The sequence below is a fragment of the Talpa europaea genome (assembly GCF_964194135.1).
Source record: "Talpa europaea genome assembly, chromosome: 14".
Taxonomy (NCBI): Eukaryota; Metazoa; Chordata; class Mammalia; order Eulipotyphla; family Talpidae; genus Talpa; species Talpa europaea.
The window spans coordinates 64,474,959-64,491,869 of NC_140082.1; the positions used below are offsets into that span (position 1 = coordinate 64,474,959).

General features: G+C 36.8%; 1 protein-coding gene across 1 annotated transcript in view; it reads right to left on the bottom strand.

Moving 5' to 3' along the window:
* Nucleotides 1-16,911, bottom strand: part of DRC8 (dynein regulatory complex subunit 8) — a gene marked incomplete at both ends in the record, with an annotated part of 102,283 nt that overhangs the window by 11,759 nt on the left and 73,613 nt on the right. Inside the window, one exon of the mRNA XM_084253570.1 lies at nt 13,897-13,969. Coding sequence (XP_084109696.1) covers nt 13,897-13,969 — 73 coding nt within the window. The remainder of the gene's footprint in view (nt 1-13,896; nt 13,970-16,911) is intronic.

Genomic DNA, 16,911 nt, shown 5'->3' on the forward strand with positions numbered 1-16,911 from the left:
TTGATCCAGTCATCTATTTTTGGGCATTTGGGTTGTTTCCAAAGCTTAGCTATTGTAAACAGTGCTGCTATAATCATAGGGGTGCAGGTGCTCTTTGGAATTGATGTTTCTGTGTCCTTTGGGTAAATACCTAGGAGTGGAATTGCTGGATCATATGGAAGCTCTATGTTTAGTAGGTCCAGAAATCTCCACACAGCTCTCCATAGTGGTTGGACCAGTTTGCACTCCCACCAACAGTGCAGAAGAGTTCCTTTTTCTCCACACCCTCGCCAACATTTGTTGTTGCTAGTTTTTTTAATATGTGCCATTCTCACTGGTGTGAGATGGTATCTCATGGTAGTTTTGATTTGCATTTCCCTGATTGCAAGTGATGTTGAACATTTTTTCATATGCCTGTTGGCCATTTGCATTTCCTCTTCAGAGAAGTTTCTTTTTAGCTCTTCTGCCCATTTTTTGACTGGATTATTTTCTTTGTTGTTGCTGAGTCTCATCAGCTCTTTGCAGATTTTTGTGATCAGTCCTTTATCATTAGTGTTGGGTGCAAAAATGTTCTCCCAGTTGGTGGGGTTTCTCTTTGTTTTTGTTATTGTCTCTTTTGCTGTGCAGAAGCTCTTTAATTTGATGTAGTCCCAGCTGTTTATCTTTGTCTTCACTATCACTGCTTTGGGTGATGTGTCTGTAAAGATGTCTTTGATGTGCAAATCATGTAGTGTTTCGCCTATATTTCCTTCTATGTATTTTATGGTTTCAGGTCTTATGTCTAGTTCTTTAATCCATTTTGAGTTGATTTTTGTGTATGGTGTGAGGTAGTGGTCAAGCTTAAAATATTACTCTTAATTTTCACATTTTACGTATTTTTACATTTTATAAAAGAAACTTTATTCAGGGCCTCCCTGGTGGCGCAGCGGGTTGAGCGCAGCGCTGTGAAGCTGTCCACAGCCTCTGCAGCGCGGGTTTGACTCCTGGTGGGCCAGGGAGATTCCCACATGGCAGCGGCAGACTTCTCCTGCTGCGCCTGCTGCTCCCCTCAGCAGTGCTTTCGGTTTGTCTGCCTGTTCTGCTCCCCGCTCTGTCTCTGGTGAATCCTCTCACCCTCCTGAGCCTCTGACCTGTACCCTGGTTCTTGTACAAATAAATCAATCTTTTTTTTAAAAAAAAGAAACTTTATTCAAACTCATGGCTTGCATCTTAAAACAGAATTTTCTGTTTCAGGAGTTTGACTACTTTAAACACCTCATGTAAATGCAATCATGAAATGTCTTTTTTGTGACTGGTATATTTCACATAGCATAATATCTTCAAGGTTCATCTTGGTTGTAGTATATGACAACACTGCCTTCCTAAAATTTTAGTTTTTGAAGATCAGCTAAACAAGGAAGAACTATTTTGATGCAACAATGAGTGAAAGAGCTAAACTATTTTGGTTGTATGTGAATGACAGATATATGAGGTATCATGCCCCTATTTTTTCTTTTCCAATTTTTTATAAACAGTATGTATTTCTTTTAATAATGAACCCTTTGAAATAACATGGAAAATGGTTGTGATATAATTAGGTGAAAAAAGCAAGGTTCAGAATTGTACACAGTGAAGTGTGATATAAGATCACAGTCATGAAAAACACACACAGGAAAATAATATGGAAGGAAGTATACTAAAATAGTAACAATGATTATATTATGGTGATGGATTATTGAAAGGATTTTTTCTATTTAAAATTTTTCTGTTATATAAACATTATAATTAAAAAATTGAAATACAAACCTGAATCATCTGTTGCCATGGTTGTGTTCTATATAAAATTAAGAAGTATATTTATAAATATTAAATATTTAAGAAAGGAAAAACCACATTTGCAGATTTCCCTGGATCCTGTTTACCTGCTATTAAACACTGCTTTAGCAACATTTGCTGCTTTTGTCCAATTATAAATAAGGAATGCTTCCAGTGTATTCCTAGTATAATACATTCCCCTCAATTCCCCCTCCCTAAATTTGCCTATTTCCATATAGAAGTAATGGATGGTAGCCATTACTAGAAAATCTCCAAAGCGCCTCCAGGTCTCCAATTTTTTAAACTCATGATCTACGGTAAACACAAATTAGAGCAGATATATATTTCAGTCTTCCATCTTCCTCAATGCACGATATGCAGGAAAATAACAGACAAAACTATTTCATGTCACCAGCTACTCCAGATTATTAATTCGCCCAACCCTATCTCTGTCTCTGAAAGCTGGGTATAAGTAGATGATGTGACATCTGAAGGATTATCTGGAACCAGAATGATGTTGTTACACTTCAAGTGGATGGAAATATCCACTGAACATGGATTTGGATTATATAGATCTTGTTCTACTAAACTATCATTTCTGAAGTTTGAAAAAAAAATCTGAGGCTATGTAACCAATTAAAAATCTTGTGGAAATGTGGTCCTTTTTTACTTTTGGGGCATGTGGTAAGTGTGGTATGGTATGATATTTTCTACCCAACATGAAAAGTGTAGGAAATGACTCAGTAGAATCACTATATTGTTTTATCACTATATAGTTTGACATCATAAAGACTTCTCTCCACTATTAATTTAATATTAACCATTGACTGCAGCAAAACAAAACACTATTGAAATTTCATTGATGAATGAATTTTTTCACTTAGCTAAATAAATAGTACTAAATAGAATCATAAGTATTTAAATGCACATGTATTTAATTTTTGATGTTCACAATTGTTCAAATGTTCAAAACTATCTTAAGTCAAATTAGGATGAGGCTTTTTTCCCTCCAATTTTCATGTACTTTTCTATCCCTGGTACCTGGCATATAGCAAATGTGTACTCTATTACTTGTTGAATGAATAATTATCAGCTCACAACAACTTTAATTATTTTCACTTAACACAAAGTTGGAATTCTTGAAAACATGAAATAGACCTATTATAAAATTCTTCACTCAAGTAACTCTGTATTGATTTACAAGCCTGAATGTCCACATTTGCTATTAAGTAGTAGAGGCATATGAGAAAATATAATAAACTTACTTGCAACCAGAATATTGCTCAGGCTTACAGGAAAGAGTAGAACAGGTTCAAGAACAGTATATGCCAGGTTTTGTTCTAGCAACAAGGAGGCAACGATATAAAAAAAGGATAAACAGGGCCTCCCCGGCGGCGCAGCGGTTGAGCACTGGGTTGCGAAGCTGCCCGCAACCTCTGCAGCGCCGGTTCGATCCCCAGCTGCTCCCCGGCCACCAGAGGAGGGTCCTGCATGGCGGGCAGACCTTTCCTGCCGCCCGCTGCTCCCCTCAGCAGTGTACTTCGGTCCTTCTGCCTGCTCTGCTCCCCGCTCTGGCTCTGGGGAATTCTCTCACCCTCCAGCGCTTCTGACTGTGCCCAGTGCTTGTATAAATAAATAAATAAATAAATAAATCTTTTTTTTTTAAAAAAAAAAAAAAGGATAAACATTCTGCCTTCAAGGAGTTTGTATACCAGAGGTGAAAAATAGACACATAAATAGTTAAAAGGGGGATAATTTCAGATTGTGCTGAATACTACTGAAATAAAACAAAGGGGTGGATTGTCAAGTGAGACTGAGATCAGAGATCTCAGCCAGAAACAAATTTTCAAGTGTGCAGATTCACAAGGACAGGTGAAAAATGGGCAAGGCAGGGTACCAGCATTATATCTAAGATCCTTTTCTTGCCATACTAGGACTCACTCTGGCACAGATTTAACATTAAATGTCTCTATGTACTATGGATACTTAGAAGAAGTGCATACCAAGTATCTGTAAAAGCAAGAACAGGACTTTGACTATAGTATGATCGACACAGTCTAAAAATAGCAAGGAAACCAGTATGCAAGCAAAGACAATAGTAGGAAATGACAGAGCTGAATACCTAAGAGCTTGTAAGCAAAAGTACTTTTTGGTGTTTTTTCTAAGTGAGTCTGGAACCTCAGAAGGTGGGTTCCAGCAGACGACTGGATGCTCTAACACCTTTTTAAAAGGATTCCTCTTGACCACAGTGTGAAGAGCAGACTGCAGGGGACCGAGTGTGGGACTACAGAGAGCAGGTCAAAGACCACTGTGGTGTTAAAGGAAAAATGACAATGGCTTAGACTAAGGTGATGGATGTGGAAGTGGTGAAAAGCAATCAATTTATGATTTGAAGCAGGATTTGCTGGCACAATGGACCTTTATAAACTCCAATTTTACAATCTGTGATTTTTTTTAACTTGTGAACTGAGTCCAATTGCATTTTATTATGGCTTTTAGTTCCCTTACCTCATGTTTTCTATGTACCTTGAGTTTCATATGCTTAGTTAGTTTTTTTCTTCTTTAAATTGACTGAATGTCCTTTAATTCTTTAATATTAACTATATACTTTTATCTGACACTGATAATTGTCCAGTGTTCTGACTCTAACATTAAATAATGCTCTCTTTTGAAAGATTATTAAGCTTTCCTAATAAACCTATCCTTTTAAATGCAAACAAACAGCAAACAAAACCCAAAAGATTATCAAATGGTCTCATTTAGATTTAATTACTTTTCTCTGGGCTATTATTGCTATTTTTTTTTTGCTGAATGATTATTTAATCAAATATCAATGGAATTTCTAGGTAAAGAATGTAAATTGTGTTGATTTTTAATGATACACTACTGAAACTTATATAATAATTATGATGCGATTTTACTGCCATAAAAAGACAAATTGCACATATACATCCAAATTTACTCTATATCAAACCTCATTAAAATTTTAGTAAAGGCATTTTTTATTAATAGTCTTTTTCTTTTTTTATATTTTATTTTATTTTATATATATTTTTACATCATTTTTCATTTTTGCGCAATGTATGCATTTTCCTCTTGGTTATATTCCCCATACAATTCCCACGCCCCTTATTTTGACCCTAATCCCTCCTCCTCTCCCCATCCTCCCATCGTGTGATTCTGATTTATAGTTGCTTGTTGATTTTAATTTTTACTTTATTAAAATTAGTCTTTTTCCTGGTCCCTTATTTAAGTTTTCTAAATTCCTGCTATGAGTGAGACCATCCAGTATTTTTCTTTTCCTTTCTGGCTTATTTTGCTGAGCATGATCCCTTCCAGCTCCATCCAAATTGCATGAGTTTATCTTTTTTGACAGATGATATTCTGTCAGATATTTTTCCTTCTATATTTCCTTCTATATATGACAGATGATATTTTTGACAGATATTCCATGGTGTATATGTACCACATCTTCTTGATCCAGTCATATATTTTTGGGCATTTGGGTTGTTCCTGTAGCTTAGCTATTGTAAATAGTGCTGCTATAAACATAGGGGTGCAGGAGCCCTATTGAATTAATGATTCTGTGTCCTTTGGGTAAACACCTAGGAGTGGAATTGCTGGATCATATGGAAACTCCATCTTTAGCAGGTTGAGGAATCTCCACATAGCTTTCCATAGTGGTTAGGCCAGTTTGCACTCCCACCAGCAGCACAGAAGAGTTCCTTTTACTCCACATCCTCGCCGAAATTTGTTGTAGCTAGTTTTTTTAATATGTGACATTCTCACTGTTGTAAGATGGTATCTCATTGTAGTTTTGATTTGCATTTCCCTGATTACAAGTGATGCTGAACTTTTTTTATAGCCTGTTGGCCATTTGCATTTCCTCTTTGGAGAAGTTCTTTTTCAGCTCTTCTGCCCATTTTGACAGCATTATTTACTTTGTTTTTGTGATCAATCCTTTATCATAGTGTTGGGTGCAAAAATTTTCTCCCAGTCGGTGGGGTGTCTCTTTGTTTTGGTTACTGTCTCTTTTGCTGTGCAGAAGCTCTTTAATTTGATGTGGTCCCAGCTGTTTATCTTTGCCTTCACTATCACTGCTTCGGGTGATAGAAGTCTTCAAAGATGTTGCTGAGGTGCATGTCCTGCAATGTTTCACCTATATGTCCTTCTATATATTTTATGGTTTCAGGTCTTATGTCTAGTTCTTTAATCCATGTTGAGTTGGTTTTTGTGCATGGTGTGAGGTAGTAGTCAAGCTTCATTCTTTTGCATGTAGTGACCCAGTTTCCCCAGCACCATTTACTGAACAAACTTTCTTTGCTCCATTGCATATCCCTTGCTCCTTTGTCAAAAATTAGTTGACTGTAAATCTGTAGGTTTATTTCTGGATTTTCTATTCAGTTCCACTGGTCCGTGTGTCTGTTCTTATGCCAATACCATGCAGTTTTGATTATTATGGCTTTGTAGTCTAGTTTGAAATCTGGGAATGTGATGCCATCATTCCCTTCTTTTTTTTTTTTTTTCAGGAGAGCTTTGGCTATTCAGGGTTTCTGGTGGCTCCATATGAATTTCAATATTTGTTCTATTTCTTTGAAGAATGTCATTGAAATTTTTATTGGAAGTGCATTTAATCTGTAAATTGCTTTTGGTAGGATGGCCATTTTGATAATGTTAATTCTCCCAATCCATGAGCAGGGGATGTCTTTCCATTTCTTTGTGTCTTCTTCTATTTCTTTTAGCAGTGTTTTATAGTTTTCTTTGTATAGGTCCTTTACCTCTTTTGTTAGGTTTATTCCCAAGTATTTGATTTTTTTTTGTTTCAGTAATAAAAGTCCATTTACATTTAGAGTTAATATTGATATGTTAGCATCTGTAATTGCCATTTTGTTTGTGTTTCCTCTGATTTTATTTATTTATTCTTTTAATAACTTTTTTTCCTTTTCTTTTTTAGTTTTAGTCTTGTTTCATTGTTATGCATCTGTCTGTTAGTTCTGGCTTTAGGATTCCTTGTAGTATTTTTTGGAGTGGGGATTTAGTCGTAATGAAATTCCAGCATTTCTGTTTGTCTGAAAAAGTCCTTATTCTTTCTTCATAGAGGAAGGAAAGCTTTGCAGGATAGAGGATTCTTGGTTGGCATTTATTGTCTTAGAGTCTGTTGACTATGTCCCTTCACTCTCTCCTTGCCCATAGTGTTTCTTCAGAGAAGTCTGATGTCAGCCTGATCGGTTTTCCTTTGTATGTTATCTGTTTAACTCTTGTCAGCTTCATTATTTTTTCCTTGTCTTGGATTCTTGGGAGCTTTACTATTACGTGTTTTGCTGTATTTTTCCTTTCACCATGGAAGTTTGGTGTTCTTCTTGCTTCTTGTATGTCTATTTTCAGCTCTTTCTTCACACTTGGGAAGTTCTCTTCAATTGTTTCCTTGAATATTTTCTCTGTTCCTATGTCTCTCTCCTCTCCTTCTGGGATTCCTTTGACTCTTATATTTCCTTTCCTCATGGAGTCAGGTAGTTCCCAAAGTCTTTCTTCATTCTTTCTCCTTCTTACTTCACCTTCCTTTTCTGATTTGGTTCTTTTTATTTCTGTGTTTCCGAGAGTATTTATTCGTTCTTCCATTTCATCTATTCTTCTTTCACTGATTTTCCCAGAGTTCTTTAGCTCCTCCATTAATTCTTTGATCTCCTGCATTCTTTCACTTCCCTCTTTAGGTACTCAATTTCATTCTTCTGATTATTGATTATCTTTGCCATATTATTTTCGACTTCTTTCAGTTTTTTAATCATGGCAATTTTAAATTCTCTTTCTGGAAGGCTCATGAGTTCTTTCAAGTCACTGTTGTTGCATTCTGGAGGGTTATTTTCTTTTTGGTGTGTGTCTTCTCCCTGAGGAATTGCTTGGTTGTTTGTAGTTTTTCTTCTCCCTGTTGCTTGTTTTCTAATTTGTCCTATGTGTTTGGGACACTGTGTTGCTGGTACTGGCCAGCATCTTTTTGGTGTTCTCTTTCTGGGATGTCAGAAACTAGTGGTCCAATTGAGTCAAAAACTGTTATGTCTGAATTATGGTAGGGCAGTAGTACTATGAATATGTTAGCGGTCACTGTCACCGAGAATCTCCTCCTTCTGTATTTGTTTAATTCCAAGGAGGGTCTTATGGTCCCACAGTCTACCCTGCAGTGGCAGGATCCCCCACTGGGCTCCAAATTGCTGGATCCCCCTCTGGGATAAGACTGGTGGCCAGATGAGGCCTGGCTTGTGGGGGCTTTTCAGCTCACTGGCTTGTGGGGGCAGCCCTTCCCCAGCTCCAAGCAGTCTAAGTGTGTTGCAGATAAGCAAAAGGTCCCTGACCTAAAATGGCGAGTCCGGAGGGCACTTCCGTGCACCTGCGGTCTGCCCTGGCACTGACTGGATCCCTCTCTGGGCTCCAGAAGCCAGATGGGGCCTGGCTTAAGGGGGATTTTCAGCTTCACCTCTGGCTGAGGTGGCAGCCCTTTCCCAGCTCCATGCAGTCTAGGTGTGTTGCAGACACACAAAGCTCCCTGATCTAAAATGGCGAGTCGGGAGGGCACTTCTATGCACCCGTGGTCTGCCCTGGCTCTGACTGGAACCCCCTCTGGGCCCCAGCAGCCAGCTGCTTGTAGTTTTTCTTCTTCCTGCTGCTTGTTTTCTAATTTATCCTATGCGTGGGGACACTGTGTCGCTGGTACTGGTGGGCACCTTTCTGGTATGCTCTTTCTGGGATGTCAGAAACTGGTGGTCCAATCGAGTCAAAAACTGTTATGCCAGAAGTCCAGTAGGGCATTGGTACTATGAATATAGTGGTCGCTGGCCTGGCTTATGGCTTATGGGGGCTTTTCAGCTCACCTCCAGATGTGGGGGCAGCCCAGTAAAGGGATTTTTTTAAAAAACAATCATAAATCTACTTGGGGACACAGTAAAGGCTACAATAGCTATAACATTTGGAAGCTGGAAGCAGGTGCAAGAGTGACAGTGATCTCAATTCCAAACCAGCAATGCGTTAAGAATTTTAAAAAACAGTACCAGTTACTTCTGGAACTTGTGAAAAAGACAGCAGGAACTAAAATCAGGAGTACAAGGGTAAACTGTTTGAAAAGTAAATCTTCAAACCCCTTCTCAGTTTTCCCACAGGGTCACTGATTCCACCCCAGCAGGAGTCCACAAATTTATATTCTGGAAGTTAGAAAATAGAAGGTGTCCAAATTAGCAGTCAGATGATTTTGTCTCCTAGGCAGATTCTTAAAAGTCTCCTTCCTGGGGAACTGAAGCAGCACAAAAGAAAATTCCCAAGGATTTTGATGTTGGTGATTTCAGATTGCCCAACAATGAAATTTAAAGTTGACAAGTTCCACAACAATGTGTTTGTTACATGCTGACAGTCAAGGTTTACTTGATATATGAGAAAAGCTATTAACAAAAAGAGACTAAAAGAAATGCAAATATCAAAATGGAAAAAACAGACTAAGTAAAGAAAATTCAAACAAACTGACATTAATATCGTCAGAAATGTAAAACAAGAATAGGAGGCTAGAAAGAAGCATTCAAAGAACAAAGCAAGCTACTGGAAGTTAAAAAATGCAACAAAAATGAAAAACTCAAATATATTGGGAAAGAAATTCCAGATATTCCAGAGAGTAGAACAAAAAGAGATGGAAACTGGAATAGTGAAAAATAAGAAAATTAGAAACGAGGTCCGAAGTACATTAGTGAAGCATGAGAATTACAAAAGAGAGAACAAAGAGAGGGGGGCAGATAACATTATCAACAGAACAACTCCAAGAAAATGACTAGAGACATATATCACCTTTTATGTGCTAACCAGTCTCAAACCTTTGACTATTTTAAAATTTGTATTGATCCCATCTTTAGTTGAAACAGATGTTCATAAATCCAGATAAATTTCAGATAAATTATTTGCAATATTTTCCTCAATGTGACTTATATATGTTTATTTTTAAACTGTTATTTGATGGGCAAAGTTTTAAAATATTGATGAAGTGGAGCACTGTTTTTCTTTTCTGTTTCCTGCATGTTGTGCACTAAGAAATTTTTGGCTCAAAATCAAAACCACAATGACATACCACCTTACACCAGTAAGAATGGCACATATTAAGAAAACTAGCAACAACAAATGTTGGTGAGGATGTGGTGAAAAAGGAACTCTCCTACACTGCTGGTGGGAGTGCAAACTGGTCCAACCACTATGGAAAGCTCTCTGGAGGTTCCTCAGTCTTCTGAAAATGGAGCTACCAAATGGAGCTACAATTGCTGGAGCTACCCAGCAATTCCACTCCAAGGGATCTACCCAAAGGACAAAAAAACACTGATTCAAAAGAATACTTGTATCCCTATGTTTATTGCAGCACTATTTATAATAGGTAAAACCTGGAAACAACCCAAATGCCCAAAATATAGACGACTGGGACAAGAAAATGTGGAATACTATTCAGCAATCAAAAAAGATAAACTCATGCCACGCAGCAACATGGATGGAGCTAGAAGTAATTATGCTCAGTGAAATAAGTCAGAAGGAAAAAGAAAAATATCAGATGGTTTCACTTCTAGGAGGAATACAGGGGAACCAAATAAGACATCAGGGGCAAAAAATTATGACATTACAAAACATGACAAAACAAAACAAAAACAAACAATTATAAACCAGAGACATCCTGCAGGTGAGGGGGAGAGAGGAGCACAGGGGACTATGGTGATGGTGCACAGGTGCATTGGTGGAGGAAATTCTATGGGGACTATACCTGAGGGGGTAAGGGAGCAAACATTGTATAAAAATGAACAATGATGTAAAATATATATAAATAAATAAATTTTAAATATCTTTAAGTGAATAATTTAAAAAAAAGAGAAATCTTTGGCTCACCCAATGTTACACAGTCCTATAAGATTTTGTATAGATCTGGCTCTTATGTTCAGACCTATGATCCATTTCTAGTTAATGTCTATGTATGGAGTAAGAGAATGTTGAAATTTGTTTTCTTTCTATTCAGATATCCATTTGCACCAGCACTGTTTGTTGAAATGACTGTCCTTTCTTCATTGAATTAATTTAGTACCTTTGTCAAATATATAAATGTGGGTCTATTTCTGGATTCTCTAGTCTGTCCTTTGATCTACATGTGTATCACTATACCAATATCATACTGTCCTGATTACTGTTGCTTCACAGTAAGTCTTGCAATCAGATAGTATAAGTCCAATCTTATCCTTCCTTTTCACAATTATTATATACTGGTTATTCTATATCCTTTATTTTTCATTCAAATTTTAGAACCAGCTAGTATATTTCCTCAAAAATATTGCTATGATTTCAGCTAAAAATGCATTGAATTCTATAAATTAATCTGAGAACTGCCATCTTAACAATGTTGAGTTTTTCTAATTCACAAACCTATCTAACCCATTTACTTATATATCTATCCATTTGATTTACATGTTGCAGTTTTTCTTGTACAAGACTTGCTAACAGGATCAAGCAAAATTAGTTTCATTTCTGACATTATTATGGGACATGTAGCAATATGACATTTACCCCTACATGTTTATTATTAAGGAGCTTTGATTTTCTAAATGTATTTGATATCTACAAATATCTGTGTGTTTTTATTCCCTCAATTGTCTAGGAAACTTCAGAAAGAATAGTCACATCCAGAGCTTCTTAAGCATATTGCTATCATTTAATTTGCATAAGCTGTGTGCAAGCACAGAAAACCATTTACTTAGCTTAGAGAGTTCAATGATCCTATTGGTCCATAACTGTTATAAATATCTGTAATTTTCAAATGTCATGTCAATGACCCTAAGAGCAAAGTAAAGGCAAAATAAAATGTTACTGCGGTTAACTGCCCAAACTTGTGGGGACATTCTGATAGAGAGCCACCTATACAAGAGGCAAACCCAAATTATGCACTGAGTGCCCACCAAGTAACAGCTTTCCCTCACAGTTATTAAATTTAATACTCATAAACATTTTGATATCATTACACTCCTTTTGCAGAAGTGGAACCATGCTGAAAAAGTAAGTGGCTCACCAAAAATCACAGTTATATTAGGTAGCTGTGGATTCTGAACTGAGAATTCTTGACCCTAGATGTGGTATTTGTTCTACTTTGCCAGAGAAACCTATAGATCAAGAGTTGGCACAGTTTTTCTATAAAGAGGAAGATAGTATATGTTTCAAGCTTTGCAAGCCATATGGTCTCTGGCACAACTCTCTATATGTTAGTAAATGATGCTAACTCTGCTCCAATAAAACTTTATTTGCAAAAACAGAAGACAGGCTGGATTTGGCCCAGCAGTTGCGGTTTGCAGACCCTTGCTACAGATTAAAACATACGTGTCACAAAGGGATAAAACAAACAAATCATAAAGGGACTAAGCTCTGAAGCTTCTCCTTTTCAGACATTCGGAGGCATTTTTCATTACTGCTCCACTTTCTCTGCTGAATTATATGCAGTAATTATGATTTCACTTTAAGTTCATCTTCCAGTTTCTATCGCTTCCATAGTGCCAACTTTTCTTTTCCTAATACCAGTCTAGCTTTGTTGATAAACACTTAAAGGCCATGGATCAATACCTGTTGTTTTTTTTTTTTTTTAAACCTAGAGATTTCTCTTTTTTTTTTTTTTAAAGATTTATTTATTTATTATACAAGCACTGGGTACAGTCAGAGGCACGGGAGGGTGACAGAATTCACCAGAGCCAGAACGGACAGTACAACAGGCAGAGTGACGAAGTACACTGCTGAGGGGAGCAGAGGGCGGCAGGAGAGGTCTGCACGCCATGTGGGACCTCACCCACCGGCCAGAGATCGAACTGGTGCTGCAGAGGCTGCGGGCAGCTTCACTACCCAGCGCTCAATCGCTGTGCCACCAGGGGAGGCCCTCAACATCTGTTTTTAAATTAGTTTAAGGGGAAGGACCAATTCAGGCCAAACAAGATATCCCCTTATCCCCAAAAACACACTCTCCTAGGAAAAAATAGCTTTATTAGATTCCAAAATGGAATAATAAGGATTCCCTGCTTTAGAGAATATTTTTAAATATTAATGAAAAACTGGTACTGCCTTTTAGTTACAGAGGTGCAAATATGTGGAAAATAGAGTGTCTTTCTAATCTTCCATCCCTTAACTTTACATAGTGCTTCAGGATTCAAATCACACTTCCTATACATTATTTCATTTATCGTTGAAGAATACTTTCCAGTAGGTATTATTATGGAGAATCTGATACAGATGTTAAGTCACTTTCCCAGTGATATTTACTTCTCTTCTGTGTAACATTGAGCTACTGGTGCAAGGAACATGGAAATAAATAAAATCCCACTTCTTTGCCTTTTTCCTTTCTCCTCCACCAAAACCCACACACCTAGAGAGGAACTGAGAAAAGATTCTTCTCCTGATGGCCCTGGTAGCTTTTTTCCTGTCAGGCTTCTGGCTGGTTGATCTGCATTGGCAATTAGATCAGACACTTTTCTGGAAAGCCAAACAAGGCCTCAGGCTCTCTGGTCTCAGGCTCCTCATCATTGTTTTATGGGGTAATTCTCTCCAGGAACTTATATACTTTGTTACAGTGTTATATTATATTGTACTATTTTATTGATTACAAATAATCACTTTTAAAAATCTTAGGCGGTATGATCAATGTTACATTACTTCATATTATATTGTGTTTACTATGAATTCTGAAAGCTAGTTTTATTTCCCCAATAAACATAAATTCCTTACTGTCTCTATTTCTGCTTCTATCTCCTTTGAATGGACGTTATTTACATGTTCTTTCCATCTGTCAGTATTCTTTCTCCATATGGTCAATCTCCTATATTTAGTTCTTTCTTCAACAAATTTTAAAGAGGATAATATCTAGAGTGGGGCCCCTGTTTAGTCCTTTGCACTATTTGGGCATAGTCATTTCTTTAAGAGCCTATATTAATTCTTCCAGGCCCTATTGGTTAGCTAATTCACATATCCATCCTAATGCTTTCATTAAGCAGTAGTTTAGAGAATTTTTAATTTCAGGAAAGGATTTTTCTAATTATAAGGAACTGGAGTCACACAGAGTCTGCTGAATGAAACTTCCCTAGCTCCACTTACCTCTGCAATCAGATCATGTAGCTCTCTTTCACTAGGGCAGCATCCTAATGACCTGATAATTGTTCCAATCTCTCTGGGAAATAAAATAGTCAAATTTTAGAACATAAACTCTGAAAAGTTAAATGCTATGTTTCTCCAAATTATTTCAGAGGAGACAACGCACAGCAAACAAAGTCAGTCAATGAATATATTGCCTTGTGAGGACAAAAGATACTTTCCAGAGAAAGGAGAAGGCAGACAAGTGAACCAGAGGGTAACAACTGACCCAAAGAAAGAAGTGTTTGCATTGACTGGCAAGAGCAGGCCCTGTCTGGGTCAAAACCAAAGTTTTAGAAAAGGAAAAGAAAGGAGGAAAGAGTGAGAATAAGAATTTCAGTCACACAGTTAACTCTTTTGAGCCTGAGTATCCAATGGGAATAACACTGACCCAAGAGTTTTGTGGTAAGTAAAACCACAATACCTAGAATTGGGCTGGGGATACTCTATTGGCCAAAAAGTCTGAGCTGCATAACATATATAAAGCAAAGCTTTATATAAAATCACAGCTCTCAACAAAGTAGACATGTAGTAATTACTCTCCTTCCACCCCCTCATAATAATGCAATTTGTTTCAACAAATAACCTACGAAAAGTATATATTATATTCAGTACTCCATAGATGCCTAAGATGGGGGGGGGGTTGTAATAGATTACTAAGTGCTTTAATTTAAAATATTAAAATTAAAATTTTAATATTTTAGTGTTAAATTCAACTTCACAAAGATTCATTTAACTCAAATATTTCATTCCATTACCATTCTAGATAATATTGATAATGTCATATTTATTCTCCATTCCACTGAAATATTTAAATTAAAAGATTTAAGTTCTTCACTTAAAGAGGTTTTAGGAGAAATGTCAATTTAAAAGAAAAAAACCTAAAGTCAATAATTATGGAAGAGAGAATTCTTAATTTATTAATCTTTTATCATAATAAATGAGAACAAAATAAACACAGAATGTTTTCATGTCAACTATATTTCATACCTCCTTAACACTATAGTCTTAATTTCATGCTCATCTAGGAAGGACATGAACATGATGGCATTATATAGGCTAGCCCCCACCCAAAAATGTTCAGAAAGGTGTCCCCAAGATGTCCACAACAGGCCTTCCCAAGCTGTATCACCATGGCATATGGGATTATTTCAAACTATTCTCTCAATGGCGGCCCTGTAGGCTTACAGGAAACTGTTACCTTTCCCTTACCCAACAAGAAGAATGAAAATTGGGGATATTACCCAGAATTAGGTTTTTTTGTTTTTAAACCAGAAATAATCTTTCCATCAGAGAAACCTATGTAGCAGGGCAGATGTCTAAATCACAGAGCACCTGGTATTCACCACATGAGTCACACCTCCGTGCTCCTTGAAGCCCCAGACCCCTTAACTCAAGCACTTGTCCTATTATTTAGCTGAGAACATCCTCACTTTGCCCCACTGACTATAGACTCTACATCCATGGAGATTCCCCATGCTTATGTAACTAAATTTGTTCATCTTTCCTAATCTGTCAGATGTTAATTTGAATGTTTGACCAGCCCAAGAAGAACCCAGAGGGGTAGGGGGGAATTTCCTCACCACCCCTACAGTTACTAGAAACTGAAAACATTCTATAAGATTATGTTTTCTCTCAAGAAAATCCCTAAAGACGTCCCATGAAGCTGGCTAATGCCATGTAGTAAATGCATTAGTGTAACATCAGACTGGCTATTGTGTGTCAATATATTAGATTCAATAGTTAACAAGGCAGTTTACAAAAAAATATGACTTGAGAAGTATTCACAAATTTATCCCCTCTATAACCTTCTCTGAGTCTCTTGTTATGTGAATCAGGGAATTTCTTAAATCTCCAGAACAAGGAACAAGAATCAATAAGGAACAAGAACAAAGGCTGCATTAACTTGCTTAAAGAATGGGAGAGTACAAAGAGGGAGTGGGGGAGAGGCCTGATATCCCTTGGAGGCTAGAATTGTGAGGGAGGTGGGATAGTGGCAAAAAAGAAATTCTAGGCCTGTCTCATATTGTAGCTACTACCTACATCTGGCTGTTGAGTGCTTGATATGTGACTAGTGTAAACTGAAATGGACTGTAAATGTAAAATACATATGGATTTCCAAAACTTAGCACAAAAATAAGGTAAAATATCTCTGTAAAGGCGGGAGCTTGTATTATTATGTGCCTCAACGATTCCATGTCTTTACCTTGATTATTCTTTGCTTTGACTATTCTGTGCCTCTCAGTGTGCAGAAACATGGAAAGTTGATAAGGACTCTTTCAGCATGTATAGACCCTCACATCAGGACTTTTGCCCCTAGATGTTCCTTATCAGCTTTTCCTGTTTCTGCACACTGAGAGGCACAGAATTGTCAAAGCAAAGAATAATCAAGGCAAAGACACAGAATAGTTGAGGCACATAATAATACAAGCTCCCACATGTAAGTTTTACGCTGGTTACATATTAAAACCATATTCTAGACACATTGAGTTAAATAAAACATTGTTTAATTTTATGTTTCTTTTTATGTTTTTAATGTGGTGACTAGAAAATTTTAAATCATACATGTAATATGACTTTTGTACAGTGTTTTTCTAAGGAATATTTACCATTATAGTTAGTCCTTGAAAAGAGAAAGAGATAAAGAGAAAATTAGAATGACATTGTGCTGTGTCAACAACATAGTCAAATCTCCTTTTGGTTCTCCAGGAAACTTAAAAAAATATTTAAATGGATTTTCAAAGTTTATGGGATACCAGACTATTGTTTCCTTTAACATTAATACTGGTCTCAAGGTAGACATTTTACATTCAGTCTACTTAAATATTGTACAATTATGACACAAATTTCTATACCTTAATAATATATAACTAATTTTTCCTAGTACTCAATTTGCATGGTATCTGCTAAGCACTTTCACATATACTGTCTTACTTGATTGTCACAAAAGCCCTGTCTAGGTATTATCCTAATTCATAG